General features: G+C 42.6%; 6 protein-coding genes across 6 annotated transcripts in view; 3 read left to right on the top strand and 3 right to left on the bottom strand.

Annotated features, from left to right (window-relative positions):
• Window positions 1-2,417, bottom strand: part of LOC103565456 (histone H2A type 1-like) — a 47,701-nt gene extending 45,284 nt beyond the window's left edge. The window contains exons 1-2 of the mRNA XM_008541500.2: window positions 2,125-2,417; window positions 1,328-1,618 (exon numbers count right to left, since the gene is read on the bottom strand). Of these exons, the coding sequence (XP_008539722.2) occupies window positions 1,328-1,345 (18 nt within the window). The 5' untranslated portion in view covers window positions 1,346-1,618; window positions 2,125-2,417. The remainder of the gene's footprint in view (window positions 1-1,327; window positions 1,619-2,124) is intronic.
• LOC103565445 (histone H4) lies at window positions 2,052-2,493 on the top strand. The gene has a single exon (XM_070585369.1). The coding sequence runs from the start codon at window positions 2,126-2,128 to the stop codon at window positions 2,435-2,437; it is 312 nt and encodes a 103-aa protein (XP_070441470.1). The 5' UTR covers window positions 2,052-2,125; the 3' UTR covers window positions 2,438-2,493.
• A 7,402-nt stretch (window positions 2,494-9,895) lies between these two features.
• On the bottom strand, window positions 9,896-10,330 carry LOC103565444 (histone H4). Its single transcript, XM_008541492.2, has one exon. It carries the CDS (start codon window positions 10,259-10,261, stop codon window positions 9,950-9,952), a length of 312 nt encoding a protein of 103 aa, XP_008539714.1. The 5' UTR covers window positions 10,262-10,330; the 3' UTR covers window positions 9,896-9,949.
• A 3,179-nt stretch (window positions 10,331-13,509) lies between these two features.
• On the bottom strand, window positions 13,510-14,831 carry LOC103565443 (histone H2B type 1-C/E/F/G/I). Its single transcript, XM_008541491.2, has 2 exons — window positions 14,409-14,831; window positions 13,510-13,776 (listed from the first exon to the last, which is right to left on the bottom strand). Exon 1 carries the CDS (start codon window positions 14,793-14,795, stop codon window positions 14,415-14,417), a length of 381 nt encoding a protein of 126 aa, XP_008539713.2. The 5' UTR covers window positions 14,796-14,831; the 3' UTR covers window positions 13,510-13,776; window positions 14,409-14,414.
• Window positions 14,832-15,102: 271 nt separating this feature from the next.
• Window positions 15,103-15,563, top strand: LOC103565442 (histone H2A type 1). The gene has a single exon (XM_008541490.2). The coding sequence runs from the start codon at window positions 15,103-15,105 to the stop codon at window positions 15,493-15,495; it is 393 nt and encodes a 130-aa protein (XP_008539712.2). The 3' UTR covers window positions 15,496-15,563.
• Window positions 15,564-16,076: 513 nt separating this feature from the next.
• On the top strand, window positions 16,077-17,600 carry H3C10 (H3 clustered histone 10). Its single transcript, XM_070585353.1, has one exon. It carries the CDS (start codon window positions 17,141-17,143, stop codon window positions 17,549-17,551), a length of 411 nt encoding a protein of 136 aa, XP_070441454.1. The 5' UTR covers window positions 16,077-17,140; the 3' UTR covers window positions 17,552-17,600.
• The last annotated feature ends 689 nt before the right edge of the window (window positions 17,601-18,289 follow it).

The following is an 18,289-nucleotide window of genomic DNA, read 5'->3' as shown; positions in this document are numbered from 1 at the left end:
CTCCCATGTATACAGCTTTGTTTGATTTTCTCCTGTTATTCTGTCTCAGATGAATTTAATTCATAGCCCAGACAGAAGGACCTAGAGTGGGTAGAGGATTTGTCTTCCTCCCCTACAATATGTGCATGGGAGACACCAAGGAGAACTTAGTAAAATTCCCCTAAATGCCCCAAGCCACCACCTTAAAAGACATCTTCAGCTAAAGACAAAAGAAAGATGTTGGGGTGAGGGGATGAAAGGGAAGTGGGGAGAGGGGGAGACCAGTTATAGTGAGGCAGGAACCAGCCTAATGAGACAAGGCCATCTGCAAGGCCCCAGGCCTAATGAGATAAGGCCCTAACAAGATGGGCCTTAACCAATAGGCAGGCTAGGAGATTCAGACAGAGGCCACCAAGATCCCCATTCCACAGCCTCAGGGCTTTCCTGGGTTTAGGCATGTGCCCCAGCACCCAGGAGTCCACTGAATGTGACCCTAGGCCCATCACCATAGTAAAAAGCACACCCAGGGGTAGAGAGCTAGCGTGTTAATGATACATGCATCACATGAGGTGGCATATTGAACAACAGCACAGGTGCAGGGAAAGCCCACCTCTACATGCCATCACAAGGCACTCCTCCCCAGCCTTGGCCTAATAAAATCCCCACAATCCCGCTCCCTAACGAGCTGGCCAGCTGCCCCTTTCCTTTCTGTACCTGCTTTGTTGTGCCTCTCCTGTGCACAAGCTAATAAAACTTTTACTTTTCTGCTCCCATTGGTTGTCTCTCTTGATTTCTATCCTGGGAAACAACAAGAACTCAATGTTCTGGTAACAATAGGAGGTTGCTAGGAGAAGCTCAGTGAACAAGGGTAAAGTTGTTAGGTAGATTTAAGTTCTGTATTTTCTTCACTGATGAGAATTTCTTGTGATTTAGAGTCATCATTCTGTTCCTGGTACACAAAGGGAGATACCCTTACCAATGGAGATTTCCCTTATAAGTGTAAATTCCCCTTACAAAAGGCTAAATTCTAATGTTTTTAGAGCTTCTCCTGTATATTTTTTCTCAAAAACAATCCTTATGAGAAACAGGCATATTTTAGAGTGGCACATTTTGCTACCCTTCATTAGAATTTTCAGTATAGTATAGTATACCCAAGTATAGTGAAGAAGTAAACTTATGTTAAATGTGGAAAAAGTGAATTATTTAAAAAACTAAAACTGGCTGCTAGGGAATTGGTTAAAATTGTACTATGGAGAATTCATAAGAAGGAATAATAAGCAGACACTAAAAATAACTTTTTTCACTCTCTGGGCTCAGAGCTACTTTGCAGTGACATGGCTAAACACACCAAACAGGTAGGAGTCATTGGTAAATATGCTGTCCATCATGGTGCCTCTCAGGAAAATGGTGAAGAAAATTGAAATCAGCCGTCACGCCATGTACACTTGTTCCTTCTGTGGCAAAACCAAGAGGAAGAGACGGGCTGTGGGGATCTGCCACTGTGGTTCCTGCATGAAAACGGCAGCTGGTGTCACCTTGACCTGCAATCCCTCTTCTGCAGTCACAGCAAAGTCTGCCATCAGAAGACTGAAGGAACTGACAGACCAGTAGAAGCTTTGCCGTTTCAAACATTGTTAGCCTATAACAAATGGGTTCATTTAAGTAACAAGAAAAAAATTCTTTTTTCTCCTTAGATAAGGGAAATTGAGTAACATATAATGTGTAAAGAGGTTCCAAAACTCCAAGTCTGCCATTGTGCAAATTTTCTTTGAAAAAATATGTACATCTATCTCTTCACCAAGACATTGAATTAGCTAGCAGTGGTGATCTCTGCATGGTGGGATAACGGGTTGTTGTTCTTTTATTGCTTATCCTTTTTTGTATTTTCCACAACATCAATGTTTTGCGTTCTCATTCAAAAGTAATTTTTAAAGTCTTAAGACGTGGTAACAAAATAGTTACTACGGTTCAAAACAGTACAAGGGAACATAAAAAGGCCTGTGTGTTGCCAGTAGATGCCCCTCCCCCACTCAGGGGAGAATTCCCGCCTCCTTTCTTGCGTTCTCAATTCGGTCCGCCAACGGACCTATAAAGGCCTGCATCGGCCGGCGCGGCGACAAAGCGTTGTGGGGTTTTGTCTCTCACCATGTCTGGTCGTGGCAAAGGCGGCAAGGGCCTGGGCAAAGGCGGCGCCAAGCGCCACCGTAAGGTGCTGCGGGACAACATCCAGGGCATCACCAAGCCCGCCATCCGGCGCCTGGCCCGGCGTGGCGGCGTCAAGCGCATCTCCGGCCTCATCTACGAGGAGACCCGCGGGGTGCTCAAGGTCTTCCTGGAGAACGTCATCCGGGACGCGGTCACCTACACCGAGCACGCCAAGCGCAAGACGGTCACCGCCATGGACGTGGTCTACGCGCTCAAGCGCCAGGGGCGCACCCTTTACGGCTTCGGCGGCTGAGTGTTCGCTCTGTCAACTCCGTTCACGTAACAAAAGGCCCTTTTCAGGGCCCCTCACCCTGTCATCTGAGGAGCGGTGACGCTGGCTTGACATTCATATTTCGTGGAGCTAAGTGTCCAGACCACAACAGGCTGGAGTGGAGTCACTCCTCTGCGTCGCCATTTAACGCCGGGCGGAGTCGCCTGCGTGCTCCACCGCACCCGTGTTCAGCAGAGGTCCCCACTGCTGTTTACCAGCCTTTTAACCAACAACTTTTACAAGTGCAGTTAGTAGGGGATCTTGATTTAGTTTGCTCAAGGAGATAAGCTTGTGGGGAGTCTTTAGAGGTTGCTATGTTCCGTCTAAATGTAAAACGTGTCTAGTCGACTCAGGAGGTCACTGGTATATTCAATGTGCCTGGAGGAACAGTAAATAACCTATTGCTGGTCTCAGTCATGTTTACCACAACGAGTGGAGAGAACAGTTTAAATTACTAATAGACTTGAATGTGTAAAAGTATTGAACAATGACGCTCATAATCGGCACTCGCTAATTTACGTGGTGAAATGTCATTGGTGATTACAAACTCGTCAGAGACAGTTACAGGAACTGATTCAGATACAGCAAAAGTACAAAGTTTATGCACCACGTGTGGAGGACAGATGTGTTCTGAGACATTTTTTTCTTAATTTGAGTTTATCACTAATGTAAACATGTGTACATGAGAAATGCATTTATTTTTAGCTCTTGAAAAATTGTCAGATCTGGCATCGATGACCAGACCCATGTCTACTTGGGACATAAAGAATAATCTCTTCATTTAGGATGTAAAAAAGAAAAAAATAATTTAAAAGTTAAGATGTAAATATCTTGTTTTACAACTTTACTACCAAAGTGATGCAAGATGGTAAAAGGTTTAAGCACAACTATTAGAAGCCGATGGCTTGGGATCAAAGCTATGCCTACAGTTTCTAACTGTGAGAACAGGCTAAATTACCTATCTTTTCTGGCCTCAGTTTCTTCATTTAAACAATCACGTGATGACGATAGTAATAACTAGCTCAAAGGATTGTGAGGATTAGTGAGTTGATAAATGAAAAGTGCTTAAATACCAGTGCCTGACACAGTAAGTGCAACATGAAGCATTTATTATTACTCATTTATGCCTCGACTCTAATTGCATCTGACTTTGTGACCACTGGGTGTGAGCAACTGTATTTAACCATCACATTCCAGTCAAGATTCAGCTAACCATTGCATGATTAGATTAGGAGACATTCTAGTCTCCGTTATGGTGCTATTGGAAATACCCTAATGTCCGATGTTTTTTTCAAACAATTTTTGCAAATGGAGATTGAAGAGGTTCAGAATAGGCCTCCCCAAGATGTGCTACTTTGACATGTTGAATGTTTTGAGCTAAAGGCAATGGAGACCTGGCAGGCTCAAGAGAAACTTTACCTCTCCCTTAAAGAATTCAAATTGAGAAGCTTGCCCATAATGAGCTATTACTGGAAATAAATTTTTTCTGACCTGTCTGTATGGCGTCTAATTACTGAACATCTGTTCTTATTGTTCTGTGAATCACCCTCATCTCTGAAGCACCAGGTCCTCTTGCCTCAAGATGGCATAAATACCTCATTTTACCCCTCTGTGTTCAAACCTCTCAAGTATGTGGGGTCTGTGACTCTCTCATGCATGTGGGGTTCTCTTATGTATGAAACTAAATTTTATTTTTTCCTGTTAATCTATCTTATTTTGATTTATTAGACCAGCTGAAAGAACCCTGAAGGGTAGAGGAAAATTCTTCCTCACCAACAAGGTATTATCTTGATTATTTCTACAATATCATAACTGTTTGTATTCACAGTCTGGGTGGTAAATGAAGGACAGGACAAGCCTTCCTTCGCTTTCCAAGAGTGCATTCAGCATAACTGGATAGGTTTGCTGTGACTTTTGTTTTCCCCTAACTCCATGTTCTCACTAACTTTCTATTAATCTCATCTCATTTTTCTGAATAGAATAGAATTTAACTGCCAAAAAGAAACCCAGACATCATGTGGACCAGAGATCTCTTATGTGACAACATGTAAGAATTACGTGGAAAAGTTTTTCATTTGTTTAAATATCAATTACTAGTTCTTTCTCTAGACCAATTCAATCAGAATTTCTGGGGTTGGGTTACCTCAGATATGACTCATTAGTCCTTCCCATTGATACTGGTCCCACAGATCTTTTCCAATCTAGGAGGACATCTCAGTCTTTTAAAACCATTGTTTTATCAATTTCAACTTTAAATAAGAGAACACACTCAAAGGCTGTAGAACTGTAAGCCCCAAAGCTCTGAGCCACATTAAGGGACAAAGGATCAATCCTTTGGTGTAATGAGAGGCTACAGGTTCTGTTCAAGAGTTCAGGTTCTTACCTTTCTCCCAAGAGAGGATTTAGTTCAAAGCTCACAGGTTTATTTTATATATGGTTAATGCATCAAAGTTTGTTGCATAAAAAGATCTTGCTATAAACATCTGCTAGGTTCAGTGGTCAGAGACAAGACATCAAAAGCCTAAGACAACAGCTTAGCTTTACTTTCCAGCTGTACTGGGAAAACTACTTCTAAAAAGAAACCGTAGTCTTTACTCTAAAATCAAACCAAAAGTGTAATGACTAAATGCCCTGAGATTTAGCATGTATTACTTAACATAGATTTGTTAAGGACTCTACCTTAGAGAGTATACCTTAATAGAGTCAGTTAGGAGGGGTCTCTGTTGATAGCATCAGGAACATTACTTAATTCATTTAGTCACTAAATATTACTGATTGACTGCTGGCTTCAGCCACTGTGCTTGGCCCTGGTGATACAGCAAAGAAAAAAATTCCTGTCCTCATAGTATTTATTTTTTACTAGGGAAAGACAGAAAATAAACTAATACAAAAATCACTTTGCTGCATACAGTGGCCGATTACTAGCCTTCATTTTATTTGACCTATTGGAAACATTGACATAATTGACCCCACAATTTCTCTGTGATATATTTTCTTCACCTGGTTCTATTTTACCGGAGGCTCTGTATCTATTGCTGGTTCATCTTTTCTCCCAAAACCCTTAAGGTTGGGGGACACAGGGCTAAGTTTTTACTACTTCTCTCTCTATGCTCACTCTTTGGAGATCTCACCAGGCTCAGGCTTTAAATACCATCTGTACATCAATGACTTCCAATTTTATATCTCCAACCCAGCCTTCTCTCCCAAACTCTAGACTTGTACCCAACTCCCTACTTTCTTTCTTCCTGTGGATGTTTAATAGACATCTGAAGGTTAACACGTCCAAAATAGAACCAATATTCCCCCCTACTAATCTCCTTTCATGAAAAGACTTCTCCATTCAGTTAATAATAACTTCATCCTTGTCCTTTTTCATACTTACATTCAATTCTTCCAGAAATCCTCTTGGTTTTGCCTTCAAAATATGTATGGAAACTGATCAATTCTCAATACCAAAATGCTACCACTCTGGTGTGAGGACTATCATCTTTCCCTTAGATTACTGGCTTCAGTCTCCTCAGCGGTTTCCCTGCTTCCACTTTTGATTCCCCACTGTCCTGTGGGAAATTACCTTGGTGCCCTGGTAGCCTTCAAATACTACACTACCAGGCGAGCTCCCCGGACACAAAAAGATTCAGATAAAATGCTGGGGATGCATGGTTTTTAAAGTCAATTTAAACACATAGCATGAAACAAGGGGAAAGACCTGGGGTAAGATAAGACTTAGGATAAGGGTGCAAGGAGATGAACCACAGTAGCTGAACCATGGGTTAAATAACGTTCAGATATGTTTCTCTCTGCTGTATGAGCCTTCCTGACGGTGTGCAAGCAAGGTGTGATTATGAAGACAGGAGTCCAGGTTTGGGCAAGAAAGTCCACAAACACAGGGTACCCTTGGCCAATGACAGGCATTTAGTCTATTGGAGATGATTATGGCTGGCCACAGTTGTTGCTCACGGTCTGCCTGTCCGATAGCCATGGGTTTTAGTTGTGTATCTTGGGCAAAGGACACATGGGGCCAGAATGGCTATCCCAAATATATTTAGTGTATCATGAATATTTATTGCCTCCAGTATCTCATGTGTCCAGGTTATCAAGTACAGCTAGTGCCTCAGGAATATTACGCATCTCTCGGTCCTTTATTCCTTTCTCTGTATACTTAACACACACATGCTCTACTTTCTAACTACTAATATGTATTTAATGCATCTTATGAATTTCAGCCATCACATTTCTTTCTCCGTAGCAGAAATAAAACTCTGCAAATAGTATAAGAAATACATATTTCAACATGTTTAGAAAACCAAGATCAAGGACTTATCAAATATAATCAGGCCATTAGGTATTTTATAAAACAGTACTTTAAATTTTATCTTTTGTTCAAGTTGCTCTGTTTTAATGACATAGTTGTGAAAAGGGATAAAGGCCTACTTGTTTTAAGGAGGATCAATTAGTTTTAAGCCTATGTTAATAATCACATTCCTGTGAAAAAGCATTTTGTATAAAATCCAATCACTCTTCTGTGTTGTTTTGTACACAGGCCAATCAATATGTATCATACTTTCTACAGAGTCATTATTCCTAAGTACTCCTGACAATTATCAGAAGTTCTTCTAATAGAGTATCTTTCTAAAATTTTAGGAATCAGTTTGAAAAAGACAGCAACTGAAAGTATAAGAAGGCTTTAGTAAAGAAACTTTAACAACAATCAAATCAGTTCATTCATCCTAAGTCATTAATTCTTACTTTTCTGATCTTGGGTTAGGTAGCCTGCTTCTAATATGGCTTGGAAAATCTTAAATCAGTTCTGTGGTAGAGTCTGACAGGTACCTGGTACGGTTATTTATTAAAGTTCTTTTGATGCTCTGGAAAACTCAATTTCAGATCTGTATTTTGTAGCAGGAACGTTTAGAGATAAGTGTTTGGAGAAACAGTAACCATCTGTTGATGATAAGAGAGAATATATCTGGTTAATTTAGTAGATTAATCAATATTATAATATGGAGTAAGATAGAATCCTCTATTTAGGTCTAGTGAAGACACTGACAAATCTCCAAGGGCCTTCTGATATAGCCCATAAAGTATTTGCTATTATTGCCACCAAATGAGAAGGGCATTTATACCCAGGAACAAAATCTGTTGGCAGTTTTCTGTTAGTATTTCATATGAATATAAGTATGCTCTATCCGACTTAAAAAGTATAATTGCTAAAAAAAAAAAAAAAAAAGGGAGAAGGCCGGCCCGGTGGTGCAGTTGTTAAGTGCCCCCATTCCGCTTCAGCAGCCCGGGGTTCGCCGGTTCAGATCCCAGATGTGGACATGGCACCACTTGACAAGCCATGCTGTGGCAGGCATCCCACATATAAAGTAGAGGAAGATGGGAACGGATGTTAGCTCAGGGCCACTCTTCCTCAGCAAAAAGAGGAGGATTGATAGCAGATGTTAGCTCAGGGCTAGTCTTCCTTAAAAAAAAAAAGGATACTTGTTAAACATTTATATTAACATTTTATCGAGTTAACTTAGGGATGTGTTTCCTTTTTTTGATTTGCCCTCTTTTTTTATATGGCACAATATATAGCAGAACAGTTCTCATAATTGTATACAGCTAATTACAAACATAAAGTAAATCTTTGCTTATAAAATGAGAGAGCAAATATTATGTGTGGCCTAGTGGCCACTTGGGAAACTACAAAAATAGTTTAGATATGAGTAACACCTTAACGGTTTTATTATTCAAAATTTGAGGCCTGGATTTAGAAAAGATAATATCAAAAATTTTCTAATATTTCTTTACATCAGGCTAAGAATGGAGGTCATAGATTTCTAAAGAAAAATGCTAAAATAATAGCTGTAAAAATAGCACTTAAATTGTGCACAGAATACTTCAGGATTTTTTTGGTGCTTGTTTGGTTCTTAAGAATCAAGAGATGTCAAAGTTATTCAAGAAATCAATGAAAAGCCACAAACAGATAATAGACCCTCAGAAGGTGACGGGAAAATATAGTTAAAAACAAAATCTCCTGATCCAGAAAAACCTCTCCACAGAAGTAATAGAATCACAAGTTTTATTATTGAACAAGCATCAACCCAGAATGTGATGCACGTCACGGACAGTCTGCTAAAGGGATTGCAAAGACAGAAAGACATCTCTCATACAGCTAAGTTGGTACGTCCCACTCAAAACAGGAAAGTTTTGCAATTTGGCGTCATGTGATAGCTGATAGGCCCACCTCCTCCAAGGAACCTGGGAGATAAGAGTGTTCTCTTCCTTAACGATTCTATTTCAGAGATGCCTCTAGAGTCCTTGAGGAAACATTCCTGAATTGAGAGAGTGGCTAGATGCTGATTTAGCATTTCATTTTACAAAGGTTAACTCTTGGGGGGGCAAGGGAATTTTTAAAGTTTTTAACTTCAGCCTCCAAATATATAAATCTGGTCATTGTCTTCTCTTTTTATGTACATGTGGGCAATTGTTACTTTAGTCTGTGTATCTGCATTCGTCAAGCTTTCCAGCAACACCCAAGTTTTCATCTTGGGTTTCTTCCTATGGTTTCTAAGACCTCCTCTGGGAGGATGCAAAGGCCTTCTCTGAGTTTAGGCCTGGATTTATCTCCTAATGTCTTGTTTAATTCCTTTTCCACTCTGTACCAATGGTCTCTTTTGAGTAGCCCTCCTGGGTTAGAGGGCTGCCTTGTATTTTTTTCATCCTAGAGAACATTTCTATAATTCGACCTCATTTCCTTATAATTTAGTTAAAAGCCATTTTAATTGCATCCCACCCTCACCAATTGTTCTGTGGGATGTTACTTAAGTTAGCATGTAATTGCTCTACCAGCTTTCTACACTGAGTGCTAACTAGGACTAGAACAAGGGGCCAATGACATACTTGGTCTATCAAAGAGACATGAAAGGGTAAGTATCATTGGTCACAATTGTAGCTTGCAAATTAGCCTGTTTTACAGCCATGAGTTTTATTTGTTTCTTGAGCAGAAGACAGATGGCACCAAAATAGGTGTCACCAAATTGTGGTGGAATTTTAAGTCCTCATGTCTGACCAGGCCACATCTCAGGAATTAGGGCTAAGGTGTCAGGTGGACTTCTCATTCCTTCTATCCCATTCTAACATACACGATGTACCTTATTTACAAATCAGAGAATACTATTCTGCTCAAACCTAAAACCCATGTACTTGGATGTTTTCTTCTGACTCTGTCCTATCACGCTTTCTATTAAAATGGAAACATCCCACTAGAGTACTGTTACCCGATGAAACACTTAACAAATCTGAATTCAATGCAACTACAAGCAAACGACCAACTTTTGCTTTCTCCCTAACCCAAGAACGATACATAAGATAAAGTCAGCAATTAGGAATGTAAAGCCAGAAATAGAACGCAAAACCCACGGGCAAACTAGCATCACTGCTCCTCAGGTGAAAGGGTGGGGGCCCTGAAAAGGGCCTTTCAATTTGTCAAGGGAAAAGAGACGAAAGCACTCAGCCGCCGAAGCCGTAGAGGGTGCGCCCCTGGCGCTTGAGCGCGTAGACCACGTCCATGGCGGTGACCGTCTTGCGCTTGGCGTGCTCGGTGTAGGTGACCGCGTCCCGGATGACGTTCTCCAGGAAGACCTTGAGCACCCCGCGAGTCTCCTCGTAGATGAGGCCGGAGATGCGCTTGACGCCGCCACGCCGGGCCAGGCGCCGGATGGCGGGCTTGGTGATGCCCTGGATGTTGTCCCGCAGCACCTTACGGTGGCGCTTGGCGCCGCCTTTGCCCAGGCCCTTACCGCCTTTGCCACGACCAGACATGGTGAGAGACAAAACCCCACAACGCTTTGTCGCCGCGCCGGCCGATGCAGGCCTTTATAGGTCCGTTGGCGGACCGAATTGAGAACGCAAGAAAGGAGGCGGGAATTCTCCCCTGAGTGGGGGAGGGGCATCTACTGGCAACACACAGGCCTTTTTATGTTCCCTTGTACTGTGTTTTGAACCGTAGTAACTAGTTACCAAGCCTTAAGACTTTAAAAATTGCTTTGGAATGGGAATGCAAAATTAAAAATTTACGTGGAGAAAATGAAAAACGTGATTGTCTTCATAATATCCCATCACAAGCATGTTCTATGATACATTTAAAAATCTCTAGTAGTTAACAATAATGTGCTTTCTAATTTTTTTCTGTTTTCAAGGAGACCTGTACATAAAAAACATCGTTTACTCTCTCCTAAGAGGCTTATATCCTTTCTCCTCTTTTCCTAGTAAGATGGTATTTAAACCTAAATTCTAAGCAGCCTCTTTGAGATATTCATTTTTCCTAGGCTATCTCTCATGTATACATGTTAACAAACTTGTTTGTTTCTCTCTTGTTAATCTGTCTTTTATTACAGGGGTCTCAGCCAAGAAGTTAGAGGGGTACTTTTCCCTCTCCTACATAATTCACATTTATTCTATATGCACGTCTTAGTCTAAATAAAGCACCTATAACAATCTTTACTTTGTTTAAACTTCTAATACCTTTGCATAAATCTTTACCTAGAATTGCATGTTTTAAAACAACTCCTAAACAGTATCTTATAGCTAAAATAAGGATATAATCACATAAGATCCTCCTTAAGGCTTCTTCTCAATTTCCCCACCTTCAAATATCACCATTGTATCAATAAAGAGAATATTCCATATATAGAGTTAAAATCAAGTTATAGTAAGCATAGACAAAAGATATGAAAGAAGAAAGGGAGGGAAGTTTGTCATTACTTTTGTTAGAAAGACTTCTTGAAAGCCTCAGGAAGTTTCTTAATCTTGAGCCGAAAAGAACAGAGTCTTTGCCCTAAACCACTGTATTTTGCTGAGTGTGCCTACCCTTTCCCAAAACATGGGGCCCAAAATTCATCTGACTTTTGCTCTTTTATTATTCCACAAGAAATTCAAGTATATTTAGCATCTCTAGTAGGACTTAGTCTCTTCTAGACGTTCCACAGTTCTCATGAGACTAACAACAGAAGTAGACTTTTCTTTTCAAAGAACTTAACTCCTGCTTCAGAATAATCAGCTGCGACATTTGGATTTAAATGTGAGTTTGTTAACAATCTTGGCACACTGGAATAGAATACACCCAAGCAAACTGAGGGCATGAAGACTGTAGCCGAGGCAAAAATTTCTCCTCTATCAGGGTCTCTGGTTGGCCTAAGACCTCAAGTGACGTAAAGCGGATTAACAGGAGAAAAGCATACAAATTTCATTGATTTTTTACATGTACATGGGAGCCTTCACAAGAGAATAAAGACCTGAAGAAATGACCAGAGCAGGAAGCTTTTATACCTTTTAGACAAAGAAACAATTAAATTTGTGAAGAATTGAGGAGACAAAGGGGTTTGGACCAGGGATAGCAAATGGTGAAGAAGTAACAAGATTTGTTTATTCAGCCTTCTGCCCTAAAATCCTGTCTGTGGTGATAAGGATGTTTCCTTCCCTCCTGGTACAGGGAGGGTGTCTTTCACATGGGAGATTTATCTCCGGCTTTCAGGAAAGAAGTGGAGGGAGACCAGAGTGACCTTCCTCCTTCTGCCATTTTCTCAAACTCCTTCGGCTAAAGATATTCAGTATGTCAAGGCACCATATTTTGGCGTGGTGCATCTTGAAGCTCATCAGAATGAACAATGGCAAGTCTCTGTTTCTCCCAAACTCACCTCCTGAAACCCCTTTCTAGAGCACATAGATTGCCAGGCTGAAAGCTGGACATCATTCCAGGCTTGTCCTTCTTCACCTTCCCCTGTAGGTCAGTCTGCAGCAAGCCCTAATCTTTCTGCCTCCTTTATCTGCTAAATCCCCCTTTCCTGCCCTCTTCCTCCTCTTTCTGACTGCTGTCTCTGTCTTAGTTCAGACCCTCACCACTGGCTGTTTTTTCCAGCCTCTTGAACTTGGATCTCTCCCACTTCCAATTTACTCTCAACAGAGCCATCAGAATATAAATCTGAATCATACATTTTACAAGATTTTGAAATCTGCATAGACTCCACCTTCCCCTGGTAGATAAACTTTATAGCCTTCTTCAAGGTGTACAAAGGCCCTCAGTATCATAAGGTCCCCCTCCCACCTCCTGCTTACCTGTCTGCATTTATCTCCAGCCATTCCAGTGTCTCGCAACTCTAAAGGATTACTTCAGCCTACTCTGTGTTCAGATTTCTCAGCCTAGAGTACCCTTCCCCTCCCCCACTACAGGATTTTATCAAATTAGGCAGGCTCCACTTTGCTTCCTTCCCAGTTTCTTTAGAGTTATTTTCTTAACTATTTCATCTGAGGATGCTGGGACTTGCCCATTGCAGGAATATTTCTTAGCACATATTAGGCATTCAAGAGCAGTTTTCTGAATAAATGTGAAGGAGTGAATAATGGTGGATGGATTGAATAAGCAAATCTTGAAGTTTTCCTCAAGAACAAGTACACGCACCACGCTGTACTTTGTTTCCTGCAATCTACACTCTCCAATTCCTTACTCTTGAGTAAAGATAGAACAATAATTCTTCCCCAGGTTTCTGCCACTAGTAACCTAATGCAACCCCCTAAACCAAACATGCTCTTTGGCTTCCCCCGTCATCAATGGCACCAGGCTTTTCTGTGAACATAGAAAAGACACATTGCTTTACTGGATATGTTCATTCAAAGAGAACTGAAGAGGTGGAGAAGGAAAAGAAATTTTGAGCTTTCCAACTCTTCACTCAGCCTGACACAAAGAAAGGACTCAGGTTTACTTTTCAAACCATGCTTGTTACACCACAACTAAAAGCTATTTAATGCCTTTAACAATGCTTATAATTTTACAGAAGGGGATGGGAGGTGGTGGACCAGGGTGGGGTAAATTGTATGGAGAGGTAACTAGGCGAGAAACAGAAAACAGAACACAACCTAAATTATGCTGTCTCATAACTCAAGTCACCAAGTCTTGTCAGCACTGTTATCTTTAAGATTACCTTAACTTCCGACGATAAAGACGGAGATTTTGATATTGAACCTGAAGTGAGGTTGCTCACCTGTTGCACAGCAAGCCAATCTGACACGAGATGTAGTGGAAGAAAGTAGGAATTTTATTATAGCACAGTGCTGAGTAAGGAAAAAGGGAAGTTAATGCTGAAAGCCCAAACTCCCCGAAAAGCTAAAAGTAAGGGTTTTTATTTGGGGCTTTATGTGGGGTGGGGGGGCACATGGCCTTGTTGGTTGGAGCTTTTCCACCAGCCTGTGTTTGGCCTTGAGACTACTTGCAGAGGAGGAAGAAGAGATGAGAATCCAGGTGGTTGTCCTTGGCCATTTGTCTTCACGGCAGATAGTGGATTCTGCAGCCAGGAAGTTAAGGAGTAAGCAGAAAATTAGTGCTTTGGTTTTAATCCCATAGATGCTGAGCTTAATGTAGGGAAACCCATATCAGGGCGAGTGTCACTATTAAAAAGATTGCATAAGGTTGTGAGCCTGCTACATGTTGAGGAGCAAGCACTCAAACACAGTGTGAAGAGTGCTCCCCGCCTTCTCAACTGAGACCAACTTCCGGATAATGCTCCGACTCCGAACTACAGCTCCAAATGCAATAACCAGCGTTGTCTATCCAGAGAAAAACTGAAAGGAACCCCCAGAAACGGTCCTGACGTCCGGGCTACTCTCACTACACCGCAGGATTTTCAAATACGCAGCCCAAAGGGCAGAGGCATTATTTCCATTTAATTAAGTACAAGAAATTTGAGAATAAAAGGCAACTGGAACTTAAAAGTGGAAAAATATAGATACGCGAAGCCAGTCCCAAAGGATACCTAAAAAAATTACTTCACCTGGTTATTTATACTTACATAGTTCAATGAAAAATAAAACCGCCAATTTTGCTTTACACAGAAAAATAAACGTAATAGCGAACAAGCTCTTTCTTGGGAAGTGTTAGGTGGCTCTGAAAAGAGCCTTTGGGTTCGACAGTGCCTACATTGGTCTACTTGGAGCTGGTGTACTTGGTGACGGCCTTGGTGCCCTCCGACACCGCGTGCTTGGCCAGCTCCCCGGGCAGCAGCAGGCGCACGGCCGTCTGGATCTCCCTGGAGGTGATGGTCGAGCGCTTGTTGTAATGCGCCAGGCGCGACGCCTCGCCCGCGATGCGCTCGAAGATGTCGTTGACGAACGAGTTCATGATGCCCATGGCCTTGGACGAGATGCCGGTGTCGGGGTGGACCTGCTTCAGCACCTTGTACACGTAGACCGAGTAGCTCTCCTTGCGGCTGCGCTTGCGCTTCTTGCCGTCCTTCTTCTGCGCCTTGGTCACCGCCTTCTTGGAGCCCTTCTTCGGGGCCGGAGCGGACTTGGCGGGCTCAGGCATTCTGAACAGCTGCAAAGGTAAATGCACAAGTAGAAAGACCACAAGCGGCACCTCTTTAATTACAGTCTCTTATGCAAATGAGGTGGAGTAAAGCTCTCTGGTGATTGGTGGTTACTCTTGGGTGACGTCATCTGGTTTCGCCCAATCAAGATACTATTCTGCACAGTCGCGTTTCCATTGGTCTAAATGAAAATGAAGCATGAGCCAATCATACAGCTTGCTTTTCGCGCCCAGCAGGGCCTATAAAATATGCATTTCAGCACTTTCGTTTCAGTCAATCCTGACAACAGCTGCTGCATCCTTAACGATGTCTGGACGAGGCAAGCAGGGCGGCAAAGCTCGCGCCAAGGCCAAGACCCGCTCTTCTCGGGCCGGGCTGCAGTTCCCCGTGGGCCGAGTGCACCGCCTGCTCCGCAAGGGCAACTACGCCGAGCGGGTCGGGGCCGGCGCGCCGGTGTACCTGGCGGCGGTGCTGGAGTACCTGACGGCCGAGATCCTGGAGCTGGCGGGCAACGCGGCCCGCGACAACAAGAAGACGCGCATCATCCCGCGCCACCTGCAGCTGGCCATCCGCAACGACGAGGAGCTCAACAAGCTGCTGGGCAAAGTGACCATCGCGCAGGGCGGTGTGCTGCCCAACATCCAGGCCGTGCTGCTGCCCAAGAAGACCGAGAGCCACCACAAGGCCAAGGGCAAGTAGAAGTCGACTCGTTTTGCAGCAACTCAAATCTCCCAGTCAAACCAAAGGCTCTTTTCAGAGCCACCTTCCATTTTCTTGGAAGAACTGAGCACTAGCTTTTAAAGCTTGACTTGTGAAACGCAATATAGGTAATTGGATTAGTCTCGTAACTCGTTGTGTGATGTAGAGTCTGCTCACTCTCAGATGTCATTACCCCCCCTTCGCCATCACGAGCCTGTAAGTGAAGGAAAGTACTGGCCGGCGAGCTATTTGCTTTCTGAGAGGCAAATGTGGCAGTTTTAAAACACTTGTTTTCTGGCTTTTATTAAAAACATCCCGCAGATCCAGAGGTCAACTCAAACTTCTATGCTAGGCCAGAGGCCACTTTTGGAGCCTTTGGATTTGTGAGAAAGACCTAGTTTCATGTCTAAATTTGTTTCACATTCTTAAACTAAGGGCATTTTAAATCAGCTTTTTTATTGGAAAAATCAACTGAGGTGCTTGATAAAGTGATCATGTCAGGATAAAAATTCTAAATTCTGCTTTTAAAATGTGGTTTTCTTTGTCTTTTTATTGTGACTTAAAGATCTTGTTGAAACACGCATGGAATTAAATTCTCCTTTTTTAATAGTTGGTAACTTCTAACCCTGGGATGGGGGATTAGGTGTATCAGGTATCATGCAAGGGACCTATCCTATGGGCTTTGCCAGTTGCTAGTGAGAACTATTGGATGTGGATGGAAACTCAGGGAGTGATTCAGCTTGTCCTAACCAGAAGTTACTGGTGATGGAGAATTAGATTCATTAAGAGCTAAGGATTTACAAGTAACTCGTTTAAATTAGAGACATACACACTGCTTCATGACCATGATGAAACCAGCACCCCACTGCCCCAAATTAATGAGACAGTAGATTTCTGTTACAACTTTGAATTTCTAGGATAGTAGAACAAGAAATTATGCTACAGTGAAATTATATTATCTTAAAATGAAAAGAAATCCTTGTAAGGATGCATTTGTCTGTGAAGTTATTAGCCCTAGAATTCCTCATATGCAAATCAGAGTTTTCTTGCTGAAAAATAAAAAAAATTCTTAAACTTTTAAGTGTTCAAAGAATAGAAAATTGAGGGGAGAGGATACAGAATTGAGCTGTCTAGTATAGTAACCTCTAGCCAATTGTGGCTATTGATCACTGGACACGTGGCTAGTCTGACTTAAGAAGTGCTATACATGTATGATACACACTGGATTTTGAAGACTTAGTGCAAAGTAAAAAGGAATTTAAAATATCGAAGAATTTTGTTGATTACATGGGAATATTTTGGGTGTATTGAGTTAAGTAAAATACATAGTATTAAAAGTAATTTCTCCTGGATTTATTTTGTTCTCATGTGGATCCTAGAAAAATTTCTAGTGTAGCTCGCATGTCTACTGGAAATCTCTGGCATAGAGTGAATAACTTTACAGGGAAAACAGAAAAAAATGTTGAGGGCATGGTACCTAAGAATATCAGAGGGTTTAAGGCACAACAAATAAAAATTCCGAGTCCTTTAACCAATCCCGTGACAGTTGGGTAGTTCTGGCCTCCTTTTGTCCAATCAGCTTCTGACTGTCACTATAAATAATGCGGCCAGCCTTCACTTTTTACACGAATCGAACGTTCAGGCCATGGCTCGCACAAAGCAGACGGCTCGCAAGTCCACCGGCGGCAAGGCGCCGCGCAAGCAGCTGGCCACCAAGGCGGCCCGCAAGAGCGCGCCGGCCACGGGCGGCGTGAAGAAGCCCCACCGCTACCGGCCCGGCACGGTGGCCCTGCGCGAGATCCGCCGCTACCAGAAGTCCACCGAGCTGCTGATCCGCAAGCTGCCCTTCCAGCGCCTGGTGCGCGAGATCGCGCAGGACTTCAAGACCGACCTGCGCTTCCAGAGCTCGGCCGTGATGGCGCTGCAGGAGGCGTGCGAGGCCTACCTGGTGGGGCTGTTTGAGGACACCAATCTCTGCGCCATCCACGCCAAGCGCGTCACCATCATGCCCAAGGACATCCAGCTCGCGCGTCGCATTCGCGGGGAAAGGGCCTGAGCCTCAAGGTCTCCCATTCATCCCCAAAGGCTCTTTTCAGAGCCGCCCACATGTACACGGAAAAGGACTGTTTCCTTGTAATCCTTACTGATGCTCGTTTTATCCGTGGCACATAATCCCAGTTTCCTGGCATTTTATAATCTAGTTTTTCAGACTGGAAGCTCCTCCAGCAGGGACTGTATCTGGCAGTTAAGTTCCCTACAGGTGCTCTTCTCTGTCGTGACCGGCTACTGCCCCAATTTACACTACCAGTTTTAGCTGTGGTGTAGGTTAATCCTTTTTCCCTAATACACAAATCTCATCCAAGCATTCAAGTAGGCTTTACTGCACATTGACTTGTATAGGTATGTCATCTGTATCTATCAACTTGGAAACAAGTGGAAAGAATATAGTTTCATTCTTAGTACTTTTTAAAAAATTAGATAACTAGTGCAACGTTAAACCATCTACTCGTGATCACCCTCATTACCTTCCTGTGAGTGGGGTCATGGGGAGTAGTAGAACCTATGATTTTCCATGTCTGAAGTAAGGGTGATGCTAATACGTTACCAATTTAAACTGTTTTGATACCTCCTATTTGAATCAGCATCTTAAGCAAAATAAAAGAGTCCCCTTTCAGTAATCAGTCTTCCTCTGGAAAGGAGGATAAAATACTTGGAGGGAAGCAGTGACCTCCCTGCCAGCCCGCCCTCCTTGAGGGCCCTACTGATCCAAACTAAAGCCAGTTTCTAAACAGGT

This window comes from Equus przewalskii, chromosome 19 (genome assembly GCF_037783145.1).
Source record: "Equus przewalskii isolate Varuska chromosome 19, EquPr2, whole genome shotgun sequence".
NCBI lineage: Eukaryota > Metazoa > Chordata > Mammalia > Perissodactyla > Equidae > Equus > Equus przewalskii.
Note: the sequence above shows the minus strand (reverse complement) of the source record. Positions and strands in the feature narration are given on the sequence as shown.